The following is an 18673-nucleotide window of genomic DNA, read 5'->3' on the forward strand; positions in this document are numbered from 1 at the left end:
AGCGGGAAAATTTGGCGGGAAATGGCGGCCCGTGATATAAGCGGGGATCGTACTGGGCAAAAATGATGGTATGCACCAGTCGGCCTACAGCTGGCCAATTAGTGCCTATCAGCCTACATATGGTTGATTAGTCCAGTCGGCCCACAGCTGGCCGACATGATCTGAACTGGTGGACGACAGGCCATTCGGCCAGCAGCAAGCCGATAGGGGATCAGTCGGTCCAGTCGGCCAGCAGCGGGCCGACGGTGTATTATTTTTGAAAATTATTTATCGGGCGTAATATTTGTGCAAATAAATAAAAAGGATGTATTATTTAAAAAAAATTAGCCTCTTCTTTGGTCAGCTTACTGTTCTCAATTCTTCCAGAATGTTAATATCTCTAAACGTACAATATATCTGTAAAAGGAAAGCGTACAATATAAATACCGACAGAGTAGGCGATATTTTTCCTTTAAAAACAAGGTATCACGCATTCACGCTTGGCCAAGATGTACAAGCACACATGGCTGCTGGCCTACGATCTGATAGTGATCAAGTTTGTATCACTGGCAGCTACTGTAGGGCCCAAGGGCAGTATCCGGAGAACTACAGAATTCCCGCCAGCCACGGATAAAATTTCCAGTTGCCCACCATTTCGCCCACGTCATCGATCCGCGCCGAAGCGCATCTGGCCCGTCAATCCCGAGCAGCATCGAACGGTCGGTATCACTTCACCGTATCGATCCGTGGCACCGGCCTCTCCACCAATCAGCGCGCACCTCCTCCCCACCATATAATCTCGCCGCCCCCAGCCTCATTTCACATCTGCAATTCCCCACCTCCTCACTCCCACCTCTCCCTCACTCCCCACCTCCGAAGCTCCAGCGGCAGCCATGGCCCCCAAGGCAGACAAGAAGCCGGCGGCCGAGAACAAGGTCGAGAAGGCGGCGGAGAAGACCCCCGCGGGCAAGAAGCCCAAGGCCGAGAAGCGGCTGCCGGCGGGCAAGACGGCGTCCAAGGAGGCCGGCGGCGAGGCCAAGACCCGGGGCAGGAAGAAGGGCAGCAAGGCCAAGAAGGGCGTGGAGACGTACAAGATCTACATCTTCAAGGTGCTGAAGCAGGTGCACCCCGACATCGGCATCTCCTCCAAGGCCATGTCCATCATGAACTCCTTCATCAACGACATCTTCGAGAAGCTCGCCGGCGAGTCGGCCAAGCTCGCGAGGTACAACAAGAAGCCCACCATCACCTCCCGGGAGATCCAGACCTCCGTCCGCCTCGTCCTCCCCGGCGAGCTCGCCAAGCACGCCGTCTCCGAGGGCACCAAGGCCGTCACCAAGTTCACCTCCTCCTAGACTGTTGATGCGACAGATGTAGTTGGCTGCTGTTGTCTCCTGTTAGTGGTCGCTGACTCTGCTTATGTATCTGCAAGTAGTGGTAGGAGTGGTCGTCTGTGCGCCAACGCTTCGTTGGCTAGTTGGTTGTGAGAACTGAAGTTGCTAATCTATCTGAATGTTATTGTTTCAAGTAGTAGTGCTTTTGCTGAATTTCATGGGAATCGCTGAATGCTTGCTGTCGCCTTGTTGGTAGTAAGAGCTGAATTCTGTGGTGCAAACAGTGATTCAGAAAGAGTGATGCATCTCTGTATTGGTGAATTTAATTTTTACTAGGGGCTTAAGCTAATCTGCCATGTTTGTGCTTTCATTTCTTAGCAATGCAAGTCAGGTTTGCAGATCCCTGGTTCTCCATTCTTGTTCAGTCTTGCGGACTTAGTGAACCTAGTCTTGTTCAATCCTCCATGATTAACTTAGCATGTCAGCAGCAGCTTGGTGTTATACATGAGCGTGTTACTCTGAAAAATAGCAAATGTGAGTTGTTCTCTAGAAAAATGAAATACAAATTGCCGTCCATTTCTTGTACTGAACAGGATGAGGCTCTAGAGCGATGCTTCTTTGTTTTATTTCCTCGCTCTGCCCACTGAAGAAACCTTACATGCCTTCGGCGCACATGGAGCTGAAGCTATCATCTTGTCTTGTGGTTGAAATAGCAGCGTCAGACTTGGCTGCGGTACAAAATGTTCTGCATTGCCAAACCCACCCGTCTGTTTTGTTAATCTTGGATTACTTATTTTTCTCAATCTTCAGAGTCCAATACATGTGCAGCTGCGTGATGGAGATGGTGTGAAGGCGCAGCGGTGGTTTCTGCCAGCGCCGTCTCCTGCCGAATCTTCGCCGCAGCGTGATTATAGTCGCCAACAAGCTGAAGCTGCAGGACATCCACCAAGCCGTCCGGGGAAACCGATGGATGTAAAACAGAGCATACAAGTAATTGTGTTCGCTTCAGTGTCAAGAACACACTAGGAAGCATTAATTTGGTCATCTTTTGCTTGCCCATGAATTGCTTTAGAACGCAGAAACAGACATCACCTTTGCCAATTTTCAGCTGCCAGTTCTGTAAATCTCAGTCAACCAAGAATTACCAAAACCTGAGTTGCTAGATGTGGCCTCTCCATTTTCTTAATCTTGGATTACTTCATATCTATTCCTTAAGCTTTGATTAAGAAGTCCAAATACAAGCGACTGATGCAGATGAAGGAACTGGACAGACAGGGTGTGGTAGGGAGAATCATGTAAACTACCGAGTGGCAGACATCACAAGAAGAAATCGTACATATTGGAAGGTGTTGCAGAGAGTTTCAGGGGTAGAAGCGACACATGAACTCTTATCAATAACCCCCCCCCCCCCCCCCCCCCCAATAATATACAGATCATATATACAACCTAAGACCAATCAAATAGTTTGTCAGGTTTTGATAATTGTTGAATCAAGCACCAAACGCCGCTGCACCCATTCGCTCACACATCAAGCTTACCAACTAGTCATCGTCGTCAAGGACGTTGCGATGCCTCTGAATCTGTTAAACATATTAGAGTTAGCATGAAAGGCAAAGGGGGATAAAGCTGACTGCATTTTGGTGGATATTTTTCAGCTGCCTAGCTATCTGTCGCACGGTAAGAATCACAAATGCAGAGAACTTTGCACCTCAGACCATACCGGGTTTTAATGAAGCTAGCCTAAACCCACTACTGGAAGCAAAGTAAATTTCCTTATATGCAGTGACTCTACTGCCACTTTGGTTTGTTTGCTTGTGTGCGTGTTGATTTTCTTCAGAAGTGCGATAAGCCTTTCTTCAGACAGCTACAGACCAGCAAATGCAATGTTGTTACTGTAGAATTCTATTGAATAACTATTGAATAATTGTTGATACAATATTGTGCCGGTACAAGAGGTATATATAAGAGCCAAGCGCACCTGACCTAGCCCTATTACAAACCGAGTAGGAGTCCTAATCCTATTACAAGTTGTATTCTAACATCCCCCCGCAGTGTCAACGGTAGGCTCGACGACGTTGAGACTGAAACGAATATCTTGAAACGGAGTAGTCGCCAGGCCTTTAGTAAAGATATCAGCAAACTGTGCAGAAGTATGCACATGGAGAACGCGAACTTGATCGAGAGCCACCTTCTCTCGAACAAAATGTATGTCGATCTCAATATGCTTGGTGCGACGGTGTTGAGCTGGATTCCCTGACATGTAGACAGCTGAAATATTATCACAGTAAACAATGGTAGCTTGCTCAATAGGACGGTGCAGCTCCGACAGCAACTGGCGCATCCAAACTGTATCAGCAACCGCATGAGCCACAGCGCGGTACTCAGCTTCAGCAGACGAGCGGGAGACCGTAACCTGCCTTTTTGAAGACCAAGAAACCAAATTGTTACCAAGAAAAACACAAAATCCGGATGTGGACCTACGAGTATCTGGACAACTAGCCCAGTCTGCATCAGAGTAAGCTGTTAAGGAGGTGGGAGAGGATTTGTTGATATGAAGACCTAAGTCTAGTTTGCCTTTGAGATACCGAAGAATACGTTTGACATGATTGTGGTGTGGAATTCGAGGATCATGCATGTATAAACAAGCTTGTTGGACAGCAAAAGAAATTTCAGGACGAGTGAGAGTAAGATACTGAAGTGCACCGGTAAGACTACGATAAAGAGAAGGATCAAAGAAAGGATCACCGTCGGCAGAGAGTTTGGAACCTGTATCAACAGGGGTACGGGAAGTTTGACAATTAAGCATACCAGCACGAGAAAGAAGATCCAGAGTGTACTGACGTTGAGACAAGAAAAGACCAGAGGAGTCACGGATAACAGCAATACCTAAGAAGTGGTGAAGAAGACCTAAATCTGTCATAGAAAATTCATGGCGAAGAAGAGAGATAATATGATCTAAAAATTGTTGTGAGGAAGCTGTGAGGATAATATCATCAACATATAAAAGAAGGTAAGCAGTGTTGTTGTTGTGATGAAAGGTGAAGAGTGAAGTGTCAGAACGGAAAGGGGTAAAACCGATGGTTTGAGCATATGTAGAAAAGCGTTGGAACCAGGCACGTGGTGCTTGTTTAAGACCATAAAGAAATTTTTGAAGAAGACAAATATGATTAGGATAGGAGGAATGTTCGAAGCCAAGAGGTTGTTGACAATAGACTGTTTCTTGAAGAGAGCCATAAAGAAAAGCATTTTTGACATCTAGTTGGTGAATTGGCCAGGAAGAAGAGACGACGATGCTAAGGACAGTGTGAATAGTGCTGGGCTTGACAACTGGAGAGAAAGTCTCATCATAATCGATGCCGTGTTGCTGAGAGTAACCACGGCATACCCATCGAGCCTTATAATGTGCAAGACTCCCATCGGAATTAAATTTATGGCGAAAAACCCATTTGCCCGAAACAATATTTGTATTAGAAGGACGAGGAACTAACTGCCACGTGTTATTCTGCAGAAGGGCATCATATTCATCTTTCATAGCTGCGGCCCAATTAGGATCTAGGAGAGCTGATTTGTAAGATTTGGGTAGAGAGGAAGGAGATAAAAATGCATGAAGATTGAGACGATATTTTGCAGGTAAACGAAACCCGGACTTGGCACGTGTGCGCATGGTATGATCGTTAGTAGGAGCTGGAACGGGAATAGCATGAGCAGGAGGGGTGGGGGAAGATGTGGTGGACGCGTCCGGCGCAGCGGAGGAAGCGGACGCGGGAGATGGTGGTGAAGACTGCGGCTGCAGGAGGTCTGCCGCGTCAGAGTGTAATGTGTTTTCCTCTGTCGGGACAAAGGTGATGACAGAAGTGGTGGCGGCAGGATCTGCTACTGCGGCTGGTTTTGCTGGATTGGTCGGTGGGTGAAAGAAGGGAAGATGATTGCGAAGAGAGGGACTAGTGGACGGCGCGGGTGAGTTGGAATCTAATTGTTGACGCTCGGAAAAGGAAAAAATGTTTTCAGCAAATGTACATGACGAGACACATGAACACGACCACTAACAAGATCTAGACAACGATAACCCTTGTGCTCGTCAGAAAAACCTAGATGGACACACGGGATAGAGCGCGGGGAAAGTTTGTTAGGAGAAGTGGAGTAGGAGTTTGGGAAACAAAGATAACCGAAGACGCGAACGTCGGAGTAATTTGGATGAGAGAGAAATAAAGAAAAGTAAGGAGTAGTTTGTGGGTTAACTTTAGATGGACGAATATTGAGTAAATATGTGGCCGTGTGGAGTGCCTCTGCCCAGAACATCGCCGACATAGAAGATTGAATAAGCAGAGTGCGAATGATGTCATTAAGAGTACGAAGGGAACGCTCGGCTTTGCCGTTTTGAGGGGAGGTATAAGGACATGAGAAACGTAAGAGAATTCCATATTGTAGAAAGAAATTTTGATTTTTAAAGTTGTCAAATTCACGACCATTATCACATTGGATGAATCTTATAGGGAGGAAAAAGTGGACCGAGACATAGCGCTGAAAGTTAAGGAATATATTATGAACGTCGGATTTGTTGCGTAAAGGAAAAGTCCAAACATAATGAGTAAAATCATCAAGAATCACGAGATAATACTTAAAACCAGATACACTTTCTATTGGTGATGTCCAGAGATCACAATGAAGTAATTCAAAAGGAAAAGTACTAGAAGACTGCGAGGAACTAAAGGGAAGGCGAACATGTTTGCCCAATTGACATGACTGACACATAGAAGAATTATGAGAATCTCTATTACAAGATATTGAAAATTCACTAAGAAGTGTGGATAACACATTTTTATTGGGATGGCCGAGACGTTGGTGCCACAGATCAACAGAGGCCATCATAGATGTTGGAGGAGCAGCGACCGGAGCACCATGGAGAGAATATAAATCACCGGAGCTATTGAATCGAGCGATCTCGGCCTTGGTCGGGTAGTCCTTCACAGACAAACCAAAGGGGTCAAACTCGACAGAAACATGATTATCAGTGGTGATTTGGCGAACATAAATCAGATTTTTAATAAGAGCAGGAGCTACAAGAACATCACGAAGAAGCAACGGCTTAGTTGGGGATTGGATTTGAGCCTGACCGACACAGTAAATAGGAATAGAAGATCCATCACCGAGAGTAATAGAGGGAAAAGACGAAGGTGTGCAAGAAGAAAGCAAATTACTCGATGCAGACATATGATGAGAAGCACCAGAATCGAAAATCCAATTCGTACCTGAGTTCCCTTGTGCAGCAAAGTTGTTCATGGCTTGTAGAAAAGCAGCTTCGTCCCAGCTCGGAGTCGAAGTAGAGGCTGGTGTAGTCATGGGAGCTTGCGGGTGTGGTGACGTCGGCAGTAGGGCCGACATCGGCGTAAAGAAAGAGGCACCATCATTGTACTGCTGCATGTAGGGGGACGATGGAGCGCCATAGGATGCATAAGGACTGGTGTTGTAGATAGGTGGCGCGTAGGAGGGAGCAGCGTGGTACACGGCCGTCGGCTGTCGGGGCGCGAGGACGGGCGCGCTAGTGTGAGGGCGAGCACCGGGCTGCCAGCCACCGGTATAGGCAGGCGGGGCACCATATGGCGTAGGGGTGGACCAGGGCATAGGCCACGCTTGGACTAGCCCTGTCCATGGATCAGGAGATGGGCGCCATCCGGGCGGCGGTGGTGGTGCGGTTGATGAAGCCGGGGGAGGTGGTGGTGCAATTGGTGGAGTCGGGGGCGGAGCAGGAGCGGGCGCCGTGCGGAACTGCGGCGGCCTAGGGTTTTTGCCCTGGTAGTTGGGACTTGGACGCCAGCCAGATGGTTGGGGAGGTGCTGTTGGTGGAGCTGGGCGGGGCGGCGTCGACGCAGGCGGGCGAGGAGAAGCAGTGAAGACCTGCGGACGGGAGTCCTTCGTAGTTAGGGCACGATCGGCCCATTGGAGCATCGAGCGAACCTCGACGAAGGAGGGACGCGGACGCATCATAGGGATGAAGGAGGCCTACTTCTCGAACCGCTCGCTGTGGCTGACGAGGAGGACGTTGATGAGCTGGCGATCGTCGATCGGATCACCAAGTTCGCGGAGTTCATCCGCGATCGCCTTGAGGCGTTGGCAGTAGACGCCGACTGGTGAATCACCTTGCACCGTATTCCGAAGCTCGGTGTGGAGATTATTGGCGCGAGTGTCGACGTTGTCCTGGAAGAGCTGACGAAGGGCCGCCCATAGATCGGCGGAGGCACCGTCACAGTGGACGAGATTGAAGATCTCTGTGGAGACTCGCATGTAGATCCATTGAATAATGGCGAGATCATCCTTGACCCATTGTGGATCATGACGTTGAGGAAGAGAGTCGTCGGCAACGTGAGAGCGGAGATTGCATCGCCCAAGGTGGACGTCGAAGAGGTGACACCAATGGTAGTAGTTGTGAGCATCGAGGTCTAGGGTTACGGGGATGTAGGGGCTAATATCAGAGATGGTGTCGGTGAAGGAGATGGAAGGGGGTATTGGTGGGGGTAGAGCTAGAGTAGAGGTAGAGGCGGAGGAGGCTGTGGCCGCGGCGACCTTGGCGGCGACGATGGCGGCGCGCCGCTCGAAGTAGCCGGGCGGCGGCGGCGTTGGCGGGGCTGGCGGGTTAGCCATACCCTAGGATCGAAAGTCTGGTACCATGTATAATTCTATTGAATAACTATTGAATAATTATTGATACAATATTGTGCCGATATAAGAGATATATATAAGAGCCAAGCGCACCTGACCTAGCCCTATTACAAACCGAGTAGAAGTCCTAATCCTATTACAAGTTGTATTCTAACCGTTACAAGTAAGTTCTACCGAATATTTGACATACGAGAGAGGAATGTGCCACGTATCTACGATGGTATTACCTTTTCAGATATTCCACGAGTTTTCGCAGCTCTCAGCAGAACATCCTTCACTCCTGTTGCTTTATCAGGCTTGACCAAAGCTATGTGGGAGACTGCCAATTTTGCAGGGTACAGATGTAGTATCAATTTGCATTTTCTGCGTAAATTATGCCACTATAAAAGGAGACTCATGGTTATTTCCTAGCCTGGCATGATCTTTAATTAGAACGTTTACTCCGAGAGTGGATTTTTTGCTCTCGGGTTCCAGGGAGCCCTTTATTTTCAAACATTAAAAAATCAACTTTTTAAGTTTCAAAAAGATCTGAAATAAATACACAAGTACTTATGGATGTATACTAGATGTGTGTGAAATTTCTCACGAAATACGTTTTTATGTGGCCTGTACAAAAAATAATAATCATTGATTTTATAGTGGATAGTACATGTGCTTGAAACATGTGATTTTGTCATTTTTGTGTAGCTCACATAAAAAGGTATTTCATTGCGAACTTCGCAGACAACTAGTACACATCCATATGTATATGTGTATTTTTTTTGAATTTTTTTAAACTTAAAAATTGATTTTTGAAGTTTTCAAATAGAGGGCTCCATGAAGCTCGAGCTCCATTACGCGTTTCTGGTTTACTCCCTAAAAGTAAACTACTTGCAGAACCACCTGAACTTTTTTCGTCACCTGAAGGTTTCCATATTGTTTAGTGGTATACTGTTAAGTGATCTAACTTGTCACTTGTTAAGAAAAGCAAGTACCCTGGCTTAAATTATTTGGCTTCACAATTTTAGTTCTTCAATTGAGTTTTTCTCTTTGGGGTACAATGTATGATGTGTTTGACAATGGCGAGTTTACTATTTACTCACCTTTCATGGTCAAGCCAAGTGTTCATCTTTGGAGGTTATGTATGTCATTGGTCATCTCATCAAACCCCATCAAAATAGTTTATGTAGTACTACTACTCAAAGTGTTTTGTGAAGTTTGACGAGGTGTCTGAAAATATTTGCTTGGGTATTGGTTTCAAGCAAATATGTTAATCTCGTTTGAGAAGAAATTTATATACACCAATTCTTGAAATAGGCTTTTGCAAAACTTTATAAATAATGCTAATCACCACGTCCAAACATCAAGACCAAATATAGAAGGGTATCATCGACAAACATCGGAGGTTCATGTCCCTTCCGCATTTCGCTCCCACGCAAACGCTTGACTTGACTTCTCACCACGCTGCTGCCCTTTTGGTTTTTGCAGGGTCCTTTTATCAAAGGAGAGAACTGTGTGTTATACATCTGATCTTATCAAGGTTGTAAAACCATTTCCCTCTACTTGGATATGAATGTGACTGGCTTTGATTTAATCATCTTTTTTTAAAACAGGACATCATATTTTTTTTCATAAGGCATCTTGAATTTCTTCTTCGACATCCACATCTAGCTCGCATGTGACGTGCATTGGATGGCAGAAAAGCGGTTGCTCCCTAAGCTAGAAATAAAACGCTCGATTTCTAGCTGGTCAATATGTGCGTTATCTCACTTTTGGAGTGCTTCATCTAGGTGGTACATGTCACCAGAGCATGAAAGTGTAGGGAAACCAAGACCACAATGATTGTTCTGTACAAAAAGGCAAGTGTTCCCTTTACTGAGACTTGGAATTTACAAAGACCCACAATGCTAGACCCACATTACAAGCGACACCATCACCATGGGCACCCAACACTTAAAAGCTAAGTACAACTACAACAAAGCATACGAATAAACCAAAGAATTTCACTCGACCGATCGATCGCCTCTTGACTCTTGCCGCCGCCGCGGATGTTTGACCACATGCTCGGAGAGCGGCGATTGTTGCTCCAGTTCACCATGTGCGACATCTCAAGGGAGAGCGCCGGCTGCTACGTGCAGACTCTCCCATATGAATGCATTGTCGACTCCCCCATATGAAGGCATTGTCGACGTCACCATCGTGCAGACTCTCACATCCTTCAAATGGTTTACTTGATTTCTCCGTTGTTGCTTTTTCACCGCAATTATGAATGAGGAAAGGCCGGAACATAAAAAATATTCTCATAGTATTTCACCTGCTGAAGAGAACGACTTATGTATCGATAAATAGAGCTACAAATATGATCATCGTCAAGACAAATACCAACACCGTATGAACATAATCATCTGCAAACAGCTAGCAAAAAAAGTTTTCAAATAGTTTGCTTAACTTCTGAGTTGCAGTTGGTCGCTTTTCTTCTTGGCTTTGGTTTTTGTGCCAATGGCTGGAGTTGACCTTTTTAGACAATTCACTTAACTTCAGTTTTATGTTTTAAATAACTCACTTGACTTTCGAGTTGTAGTTGGTCAGTTGGTCTCTTCAAATAGTTCATTTGACTTTCATTTTATTTTCCATGTAGTTTGCTTAACTTCCGGGCTGCACCTGGTCTCTGCGGCAATTGGCGCAATGGGTCATCTAGTGCTTTATAATATGCACACCTCCCCCAGTGGCCGTTGTGCCACGGTGAGCTTAGTGCTCTTGGTGTTGTTCCGGTGCATCTTTGCTCTTCGATGACGCAAGATGCCTCTCCAACTTGCTAATAGTTCCGAATCCCGTGGTGGAGCTCCCAATCAAGGTTCGTGTTGTCACTCATTGGTTGGGGTTGCTCCTGAGTTGTGTCGTGAGGTTCGGTTTGCACGCCGGTGCGGTGCGTTAGGTTGCTTGCTTAGTCTTGGTATTGTGAACCTTGACGACACCCAATATCTCTTGTGCCACCTATGGTGTTGGTCCTTCGGTCTGCTAGCTAGGCCGGGCCTTGTCCTGGGCGTCCTTTTTTCTATTCTTCTGTAACCTTGTTACCTGTACGGTTTTCGGCCCGATTTTCCTCATAAACAGGGTCAATTTGTTTAGGTTTTTGATCCTGTTTCCCTTATAAACTGGATCAACCAAATCTTAAGGGGTGACTCTTGGCTTTGGCAACTTTTTGAACAATATAATCAGGTGGGGAGGGTTCGCTCCACCCCCCCCCCCCCCCGCAACCGTTCAAAAAAATAATAATATGCACACATCAAGGAGGAGCTTCCTGTTGGGGAACATAGTAATTCAAAAAAATTCCTACGATCACGCAAGATCTATCTAGGAGATGCATAGCAACGAGACGGAAGAGTGTGTCCATGTACCCTCGTAGACCGAAAGCGGAAGCGTTTAGTAACGCGGTTGATGTAGTCGAACGTCTTCACGATCCAACTGATCCAAGTACCGAACGTACGACACCTCCGTGTTCAGCACACTTCAGCACGATGACGTCCCTCGAGCTCTTGATCCAGTTGAGGACGAGGGATAGTTCCGTCAGCACGACGGTGTGGTGACGGTGATGACGAAGTTACCGGCGCAGGGCTTCGCCTAAGCACTACGACGATATGACGAGGTGTTAAACTGTGGAGGGGGGCACCGCACACGGCTAAGAGATTGTCTGTTGTCCTTTGGGGTGCCCCCCTGCCCACGTATATAAGGAGGGGGAGGAGGAGGCCGGCCAAGGGGGAGGCGCGCCATGGGGGGGAGTCCTACTAGGACTCCAAACCTAGTAGGATTCGGCCCCCCTCCTTCCATCTTACGGAGAGGGGAAAGGGGAAAGAAGGGAGAGGGAGAAGGAAAGGGGGGCCGCGCCCCCACCCCTTGTCCGATTCGGTTTGGGCAGGGGGGCGCCACCTCGTGGCCCTTCTTCCCTCTCTCCACTAAATCCCAATAAGGCCCATTAACTTCTCGAGGGGTTCCGATAGCCTCCCGGTACTCCGATAAATCCCCGAACCTTATCGAAACCATTTCGATGTCCGTATATAACCTTCCAATATATGAATCTTTACCTCTCGACCTTTTAGAGACTCCTCATCATGTCCGTGATCTCATCCGGGACTCCGAACAAACTTCGGTCATCAAATCACATAACTCATAATATAAATCGTCATCGAACGTTAAGCGTGCGGACCCTACGGGTTCGAGAACTATGTAGACATAACCGAGACACATCTCCGGTCAATAACCAATAGCGGAACCTGGATGCTCATATTGGCTCCTACATATTCTACGAAGATCTTTATCGGTCAAACCGCATAACAACATATGTTGTTCCCTTTGTCATCGGTATGTTACTTGCCCGAGATTCGATCGTCGGTATCCTCATACCTAGTTCAATCTCGTTACCAGCAAGTCTCTTTACTCGTTCCGTAATGCATCATCCCATAACTAACTCATTAGTCACATTGCTTGCAAGGCTTATAGTGATGTGCATTACCGAGAGGGCCCAGAGATACTCTCTGATACACGGAGTGACAAATCCTAATCTCGATCTATGCCAACTCAACAAACACCTTCGGAGACACCTGTAGAGTGATGACCCACAAGTGTAGGGGATCTATCGTAGTCCTTTCGATAAGTAAGAGTGTCGAACCCAATGAGGAGCAGAAGGAAATGACAAGCGGTTTTCAATAAGGTATTCTCTGCAAGCACTGAAATTATCGGTAACAGATAGTTTTGTGATAAGGTAATTTGTGACGGGTAACAAGTAATGAAAGTAAATAAGGTGCAGCAAGGTGGCCCAATCCTTTTTGTAGCAAAGGACAAGCCTGGACAAACTCTTATATGAAGGAAAACGCTCCCGAGGACACATGGGAATTATCGTCAAGCTAGTTTTCATCACGCTCGTATGATTCGCGTTCGTTACTTTGATAATTTGATATGTGGGTGGACCGGTGCTTGGGTGCTGCCCTTCCTTGGACAAGCATCCCACTTATGATTAACCCCTATTGCAAGCATCCGCAACTACGAAAGAGGTATTAAGGTAAACCTAACCATAGCATGGAACATATGGATCCAAATCAGCCCCTTACGAAGCAACACACAAACTAGGGTTTAAGCTTCTGTCACTCTAGCAACCCTTCATCTACTTATTACTTCCCAATGCCTTCCTCTAGGCCCAAATAATGGTGAAGTGTCATGTAGTCAATGTTCACATAACACCACTGGAGGAAAGACAACATACATCTCATCAAAATATCGAACGAATACCTAATTCACATGACTACTTATAGCAAGACTTCTCCCATGTCCTCAGGAACAAACGTAACTACTCACAAATCATATTCATGTTCATAACCAGAGGGGTATTAATATGCATAAAGGATCTGAACATATGATCTTCCACCTAATAAACCAACTAGCATCAACTAAAAGGAGTAATCAACACTACTAGCAACCCACAGGTACCAATCTGAGGCTTTGAGACAAAGATCGGATACAAGAGATGAACTAGGGTTTGAGAGGAGATGGTGCTGGTGAAGATGTTGATGGAGATTGACCCCCTCCCGCTGAGAGGATCGATGGTGATTGCTACCTCTTGAGCACAGCGTTGGTTTTCCCTTGAAGAGGAAAGGGTGATGCAGCAAAGTAGCGTAAGTATTTCCCTCAGTTTTGAGAACCAAGGTATCAATCCAGTAGGAGGCCACACTCAAGTCCCACGCACGTACACAAACAAATAAGAACCTTGCAATCAACGCGATAAAGGGGTTGTCAATCCCTTCACGGCCACTTGCAAAAGTGAGATCTGATAGAGATGATAAGATAATATTTTTGATATTTTTATGATAAAGACTAAAAGTAAAGAAAGCAAAATAAACGGTAATGGAAATTGAGGGAGATTAATATGATAGAGAATAGACCCGGGGGCCATAGGTTTCACTAGTGGCTTCTCTCAAGATAGCATTAATATTACGGTGGGTGAACAAATTACTGTCGAGCAATTGATAGAATTGAGCATAGTTATGAGAATATCTAGGCATGATCATGTATATAGGCATCACGTCCGGGACAAGTAGACCGACTCCTGCCTGCATCTACTACTATTACTCCACACATCGACCGCTATCCAGCATGCATCTAGAGTATTAAGTTCATAAGAACAGAGTAACACTTTAAGCAAGATGACATGATGTAGAGGGATAAACTCAAGCAATATGATATAAACCCCATATTTTTATCCTCGATGGCAACAATACAATACGTGTCGTTTCCCTTTCTGTCACTGGGATGGAGCACCGCAAGATTGAACCCAAAGCTAAGCACTTCTCCCATTGCAAGAAAGATCAATCTAGTAGGCCAAACCAAACTGATAATTCGAAGAGACTTGCAAAGATAACCAATCATACATAAAATAATTCTGAGGAGATTCAAATATTGTTCATAGATAATCTTGATCATAAACCCACAATTCATCGGATCTCGACAAACACACCGCAAAAGAAGATTACATCGAATAGATCTCCAAGAGAATCGAGGAGAACTTTGTATTGAGATCCAAAGAGAGAGAAGAAGCCATCTAGCTAATAACTATGGACCCGAAGGTCTGAAGTAAACTACTCACACATCATCGGAGAGGCTATGGTGTTGATGTAGAAGCCCTCCATGATCAATGCCCCCTCCGGCGGAGCGCTGGAAAAGGCCCCAAGATGGGATATCATGGGTACAGAAGGTTGCGGCGGTGGAAATAGGGTTTTGTGGTGCTCCTGGATGTTTTCGGGGTACGTAGGTATATATAGGCGAAAGAAGTCGGTGAGGAGAGCTACGAGGGGCCCATGAGGGTGGGGGCGCGCCTAGGGGGGCAGGCGCGCCTCCCTGCCTCGTGGCCTCCTCGTTGATTGCTTGACATCCACTCCAAGTCCTCTGGATCATGTTTGTTCCGAAAATCATGTTCCCGAAGGTTTCATTCCATTCGGACTCCGTTTGATATTCCTTTCCTTCGAAACACTGAAATAGGCAAAAAACAACAATTTGGGCTGGGCCTCCGGTTAATAGGTTAGTCCCAAAAATAATATAAAAGTGTATAATAAAGCCCATTAAACATCCAAAGCAGATAATATAATAGCATGGAATAATCAAAAATTATAGATACGTTGGAGACGTATCAAGCATCCCCAAGCTTAATTCCTGCTCGTCCTCGAGTAGGTAAATGATACAGAATTTCGATGTGGAATGCTACTTAGCATAATTTCCAATGTAATTCTCTTAATTGTGGCATGAATATTCCGATCCAAATGATTCAAAATAAAAGTTCATATTGACATAAAAATAGTAATACTTCAAGCATACTAGCAAGTAATCATGTCTTATCAAAATAACATAGCCAAAGAAAGCTTATCCTTACAAAATCATATAGTTAGGCTATGCTTCATTTTCATCACACAAAATACTCCCATCATGCAGAACCCCGGTTTCAGCCAAGCAATTGGTTCATACTTTTTAACGCGCTTCAGCTTTTTCAACTCTTACGCAATACATGAGCGCAAGCCATGGACATAACACTATATGTGGAATAGAGTGGTGGTTGTGAAGAGGACAAAAAGGGAGAAGATAGTATCACATCAACTAGGCGTATCAACGGGCTATGGAGATGCTCATTAATAGATATCAATGTGAGTGAGTAGGGATTGCCATGCAACGGATGCACTAGAGCTATAAATGTATGAAAGCTCAACAAAAGAAACGAAGTGGGTGTGCATCCAACTTGCTTGCTAACGAAGACCTAGGGCATTTTGAGGAAGCCAATCATTGGAATATACAAGCCAAGTTCTATAATGAAAAATTCCCACTAGTATATGAAAGTGACAACATAGGAGACTCTCTATCATGAAGATCATGGTGCTACTTTGAAGCACAAGTGTGGAAAAGGATATTAACATTGTCCCTTCTCTCTTTTCTCTCATTTTTTTTCTTTTTTTTTCTTTTTTTCTCTTTTTTTCTTGGGCCTTTTTTTTTCTTTGGCCTCCCTTTTTTTATTTAGTCCGGAATCTCATCCCGACTTGTGGGGGAATCATAGTCTCCATCATCCTTTCCTCACATGGGACAATGCTCTAATAATGATGATCATCACACTTTTATTACTTACAACTCAAGAATTACAACTCAATACTTAGAACAAAATATGACTCTATGTGAATGCCTCCGGCGGTGTACCGGGATATGCAATGAATCAAGAGCGACATGTATGAAAAAATTATGAATGGTGGCTTTGCCACAAATACAATGTCAACTACATGATCATGCAAAGCAATCTGACAATGATGAAGTGTGTCATAATAAAACGGAACGGTGGAAAGTTGCATGGCAATATATCTCGGAATGGCTATGGAAATGCCATGATAGGTAGGTATGGTGGCTGTTTTGAGGAAGATATAAGGAGGTTTATGTGTGATAGAGCGTATCATATCACGGGGTTTGGACGCACCGGCGAAGTTTGCACCAACTCCCAAGGTGAGAAAGGGCAATGCACGGTACCGTAGAGGCTAGAAAATTTGTGGAAGGATGAGAGTGCGTATAATCCATGGACTCACATTAGTCATAAAGAACTCATATACTTATTGCAAAAGTTTACTTAGCCCTCGAAGCAAAGTACTACTACGCATGCTCCTAGGGGAAGGGTTGGTAGGAGTTAACCATCGCGCGATCCCGACCTCCACACATAAGGAAGGCAATTGTCGGGACCCCGATTCCAAGTCACATCGATCTAGCTGGTAACACCTCATATCACTTTGTGGCCTCACGCACGGTATTCCCACGGGTGTCGCCTTACCATGGCCCGGGACCGTTTGCGCCTTTGGCTCACGTATATGATAGTGTCGCTAGCATCCATATGACAGAGAACCCGGGCCGACATGACTAGTCGTGAACCCAAAGTGGCACTAACTTACGGGGGCAGGAATACATGAATCAACATCGAGCATGTCGGTCAGCAGCGTGCGGATCCGGGCTGTAGCACTGGGCTAACAGGACTCCGGTGAACCGGGCTATAGCAGGCTAGGCAGGACTCCGGATGTCACCGCGTGACATTTCCCCGAAGGGACAGACACAGGAACGAAGTGAATCACATGCCGGCCAGTCAAGTGTTCCGGAGCAGTAGTGCTGGGCTAGCAGGACTCCGGTGAACCGGGCTGTAGCGGACTACTATGGCTCAAGGAGGCACTAGACTACATTTCCCCATAAGAGAGGTTGCTAAGGATAGACAACTAGATTGTCGGATCCCACACATACCAAGCATTTCAATCATACACACAATATGCTCGATATGTGCAAATACAACATGGCATCACAACAAGACTCTACGACTCAGAGTATTTATTCATTAGGCTCCGAAGAGCCAGATATTACAAACATGGGTCTCATGACCCAACATTCAGAGCATACAAGTCAAAGCACATGCGGAAGCTTAACATGTCTGAGTACAGACATCTACAAATGAAAAAGGCTGAGAAGCCTGACTATCTACCAGATCCTGCCGAGGGCACAAGATCGTAGCTGAGGTATCAAGCTAAACGTCGAAGTCCACACGGGACTACTAGCGAGACTGACGTCTCTCTGCAAAACATAAAATAAGCAAACGTGAGTACAAATGTACCCAGCAAGACTTACATCAGAACTATCTACATATGCATCGGTATCAATAAAAGGGGTGGTGGAGTTTAACTGCAGCAAGCCAGCTTTGACTCAGGGGCTATCCTGAACTACGACTGCAAGTAACTCTTTTGAGGTGGCGCACACGAGTCCACATATTCACCATATCAATACACCACTATGGATCCGCTCCCGTCTCCCTACGAGAACGCCATCCATAGCACTCACGCTTATCTTGCGCATTTTAGAGTATCCACTTTCACTTGTCTATGAACTGTTATAGGCAACCCAGAAGTCCTTTATCACGGACACGGCTATTCGAATAGATCATATTAACCCTGCAGGGGTGTACTTCGTCACACACGCTCTTGCCACTTACCACCATGTACACGTCGTGTACCTCAGCAACCTTCAAGCGGAAGCCTGGCGAGGGAGTCGGCCACGACCTGACTAACCACACAAGTCTCTCGTCCAGGTTTATCGCCTATTTGGGGTCCATCCGCAAGAAGATCCGCCCGGGGTGTCGCTCACGGCCCCAAACGATGTGTACAGGGTTCCAAGCCCACCAAACGGGCGACGCTTGGCATACCCGGCCACGGTGCCTAGTCTGTCCCAAGCCCACCTGTACTGGGTGCCACTTGGTAGACTACTAACACTACCTACAAACACCAGAAACTAGTTGCAACTCCTGGACAGAGATCAAGTTGATTAATGAGTCGAGAGGGGCACTTAAGCATTCCAATGTGTGGTAGTAACTGTTCATGGATCACAAACACAGAACTCAGTTCCTGAGGACGGTTTCAATGAGACAACCCACCATGTACTCCTACATGGCCTCTCACCGCTACCTTTACCAAATCGTGTTCACACACTTAGCTCTCAACAGTAAGACATGTTCACCACATTCCAATTCATCCCCGATGAATCAGACCTGACACAACTCTAAGCAATAGCAGGCATGACAAACAAGCATGAATGAGTAGGCACATCAGGGCTCAAACAACTCCTACTCATGCTAGTGGGTTTCATCTATTTACTATGGCAATGACAGGTCATGCAGAGGAAAG

At 45.9% G+C, this 18673-nt stretch overlaps 1 protein-coding gene across 1 annotated transcript; it reads left to right on the forward strand.

Moving 5' to 3' along the window:
- The first annotated feature begins 791 nt into the window (after positions 1-791).
- Positions 792-1526, forward strand: LOC109781478 (histone H2B.2-like). The gene has a single exon (XM_020340081.4). The coding sequence runs from the start codon at positions 873-875 to the stop codon at positions 1332-1334; it is 462 nt and encodes a 153-aa protein (XP_020195670.1). The 5' UTR covers positions 792-872; the 3' UTR covers positions 1335-1526.
- The last annotated feature ends 17147 nt before the right edge of the window (positions 1527-18673 follow it).

Source organism: Aegilops tauschii, chromosome 1 (assembly GCF_002575655.3).
Source record: "Aegilops tauschii subsp. strangulata cultivar AL8/78 chromosome 1, Aet v6.0, whole genome shotgun sequence".
NCBI classification, from domain to species: domain Eukaryota; kingdom Viridiplantae; phylum Streptophyta; class Magnoliopsida; order Poales; family Poaceae; genus Aegilops; species Aegilops tauschii.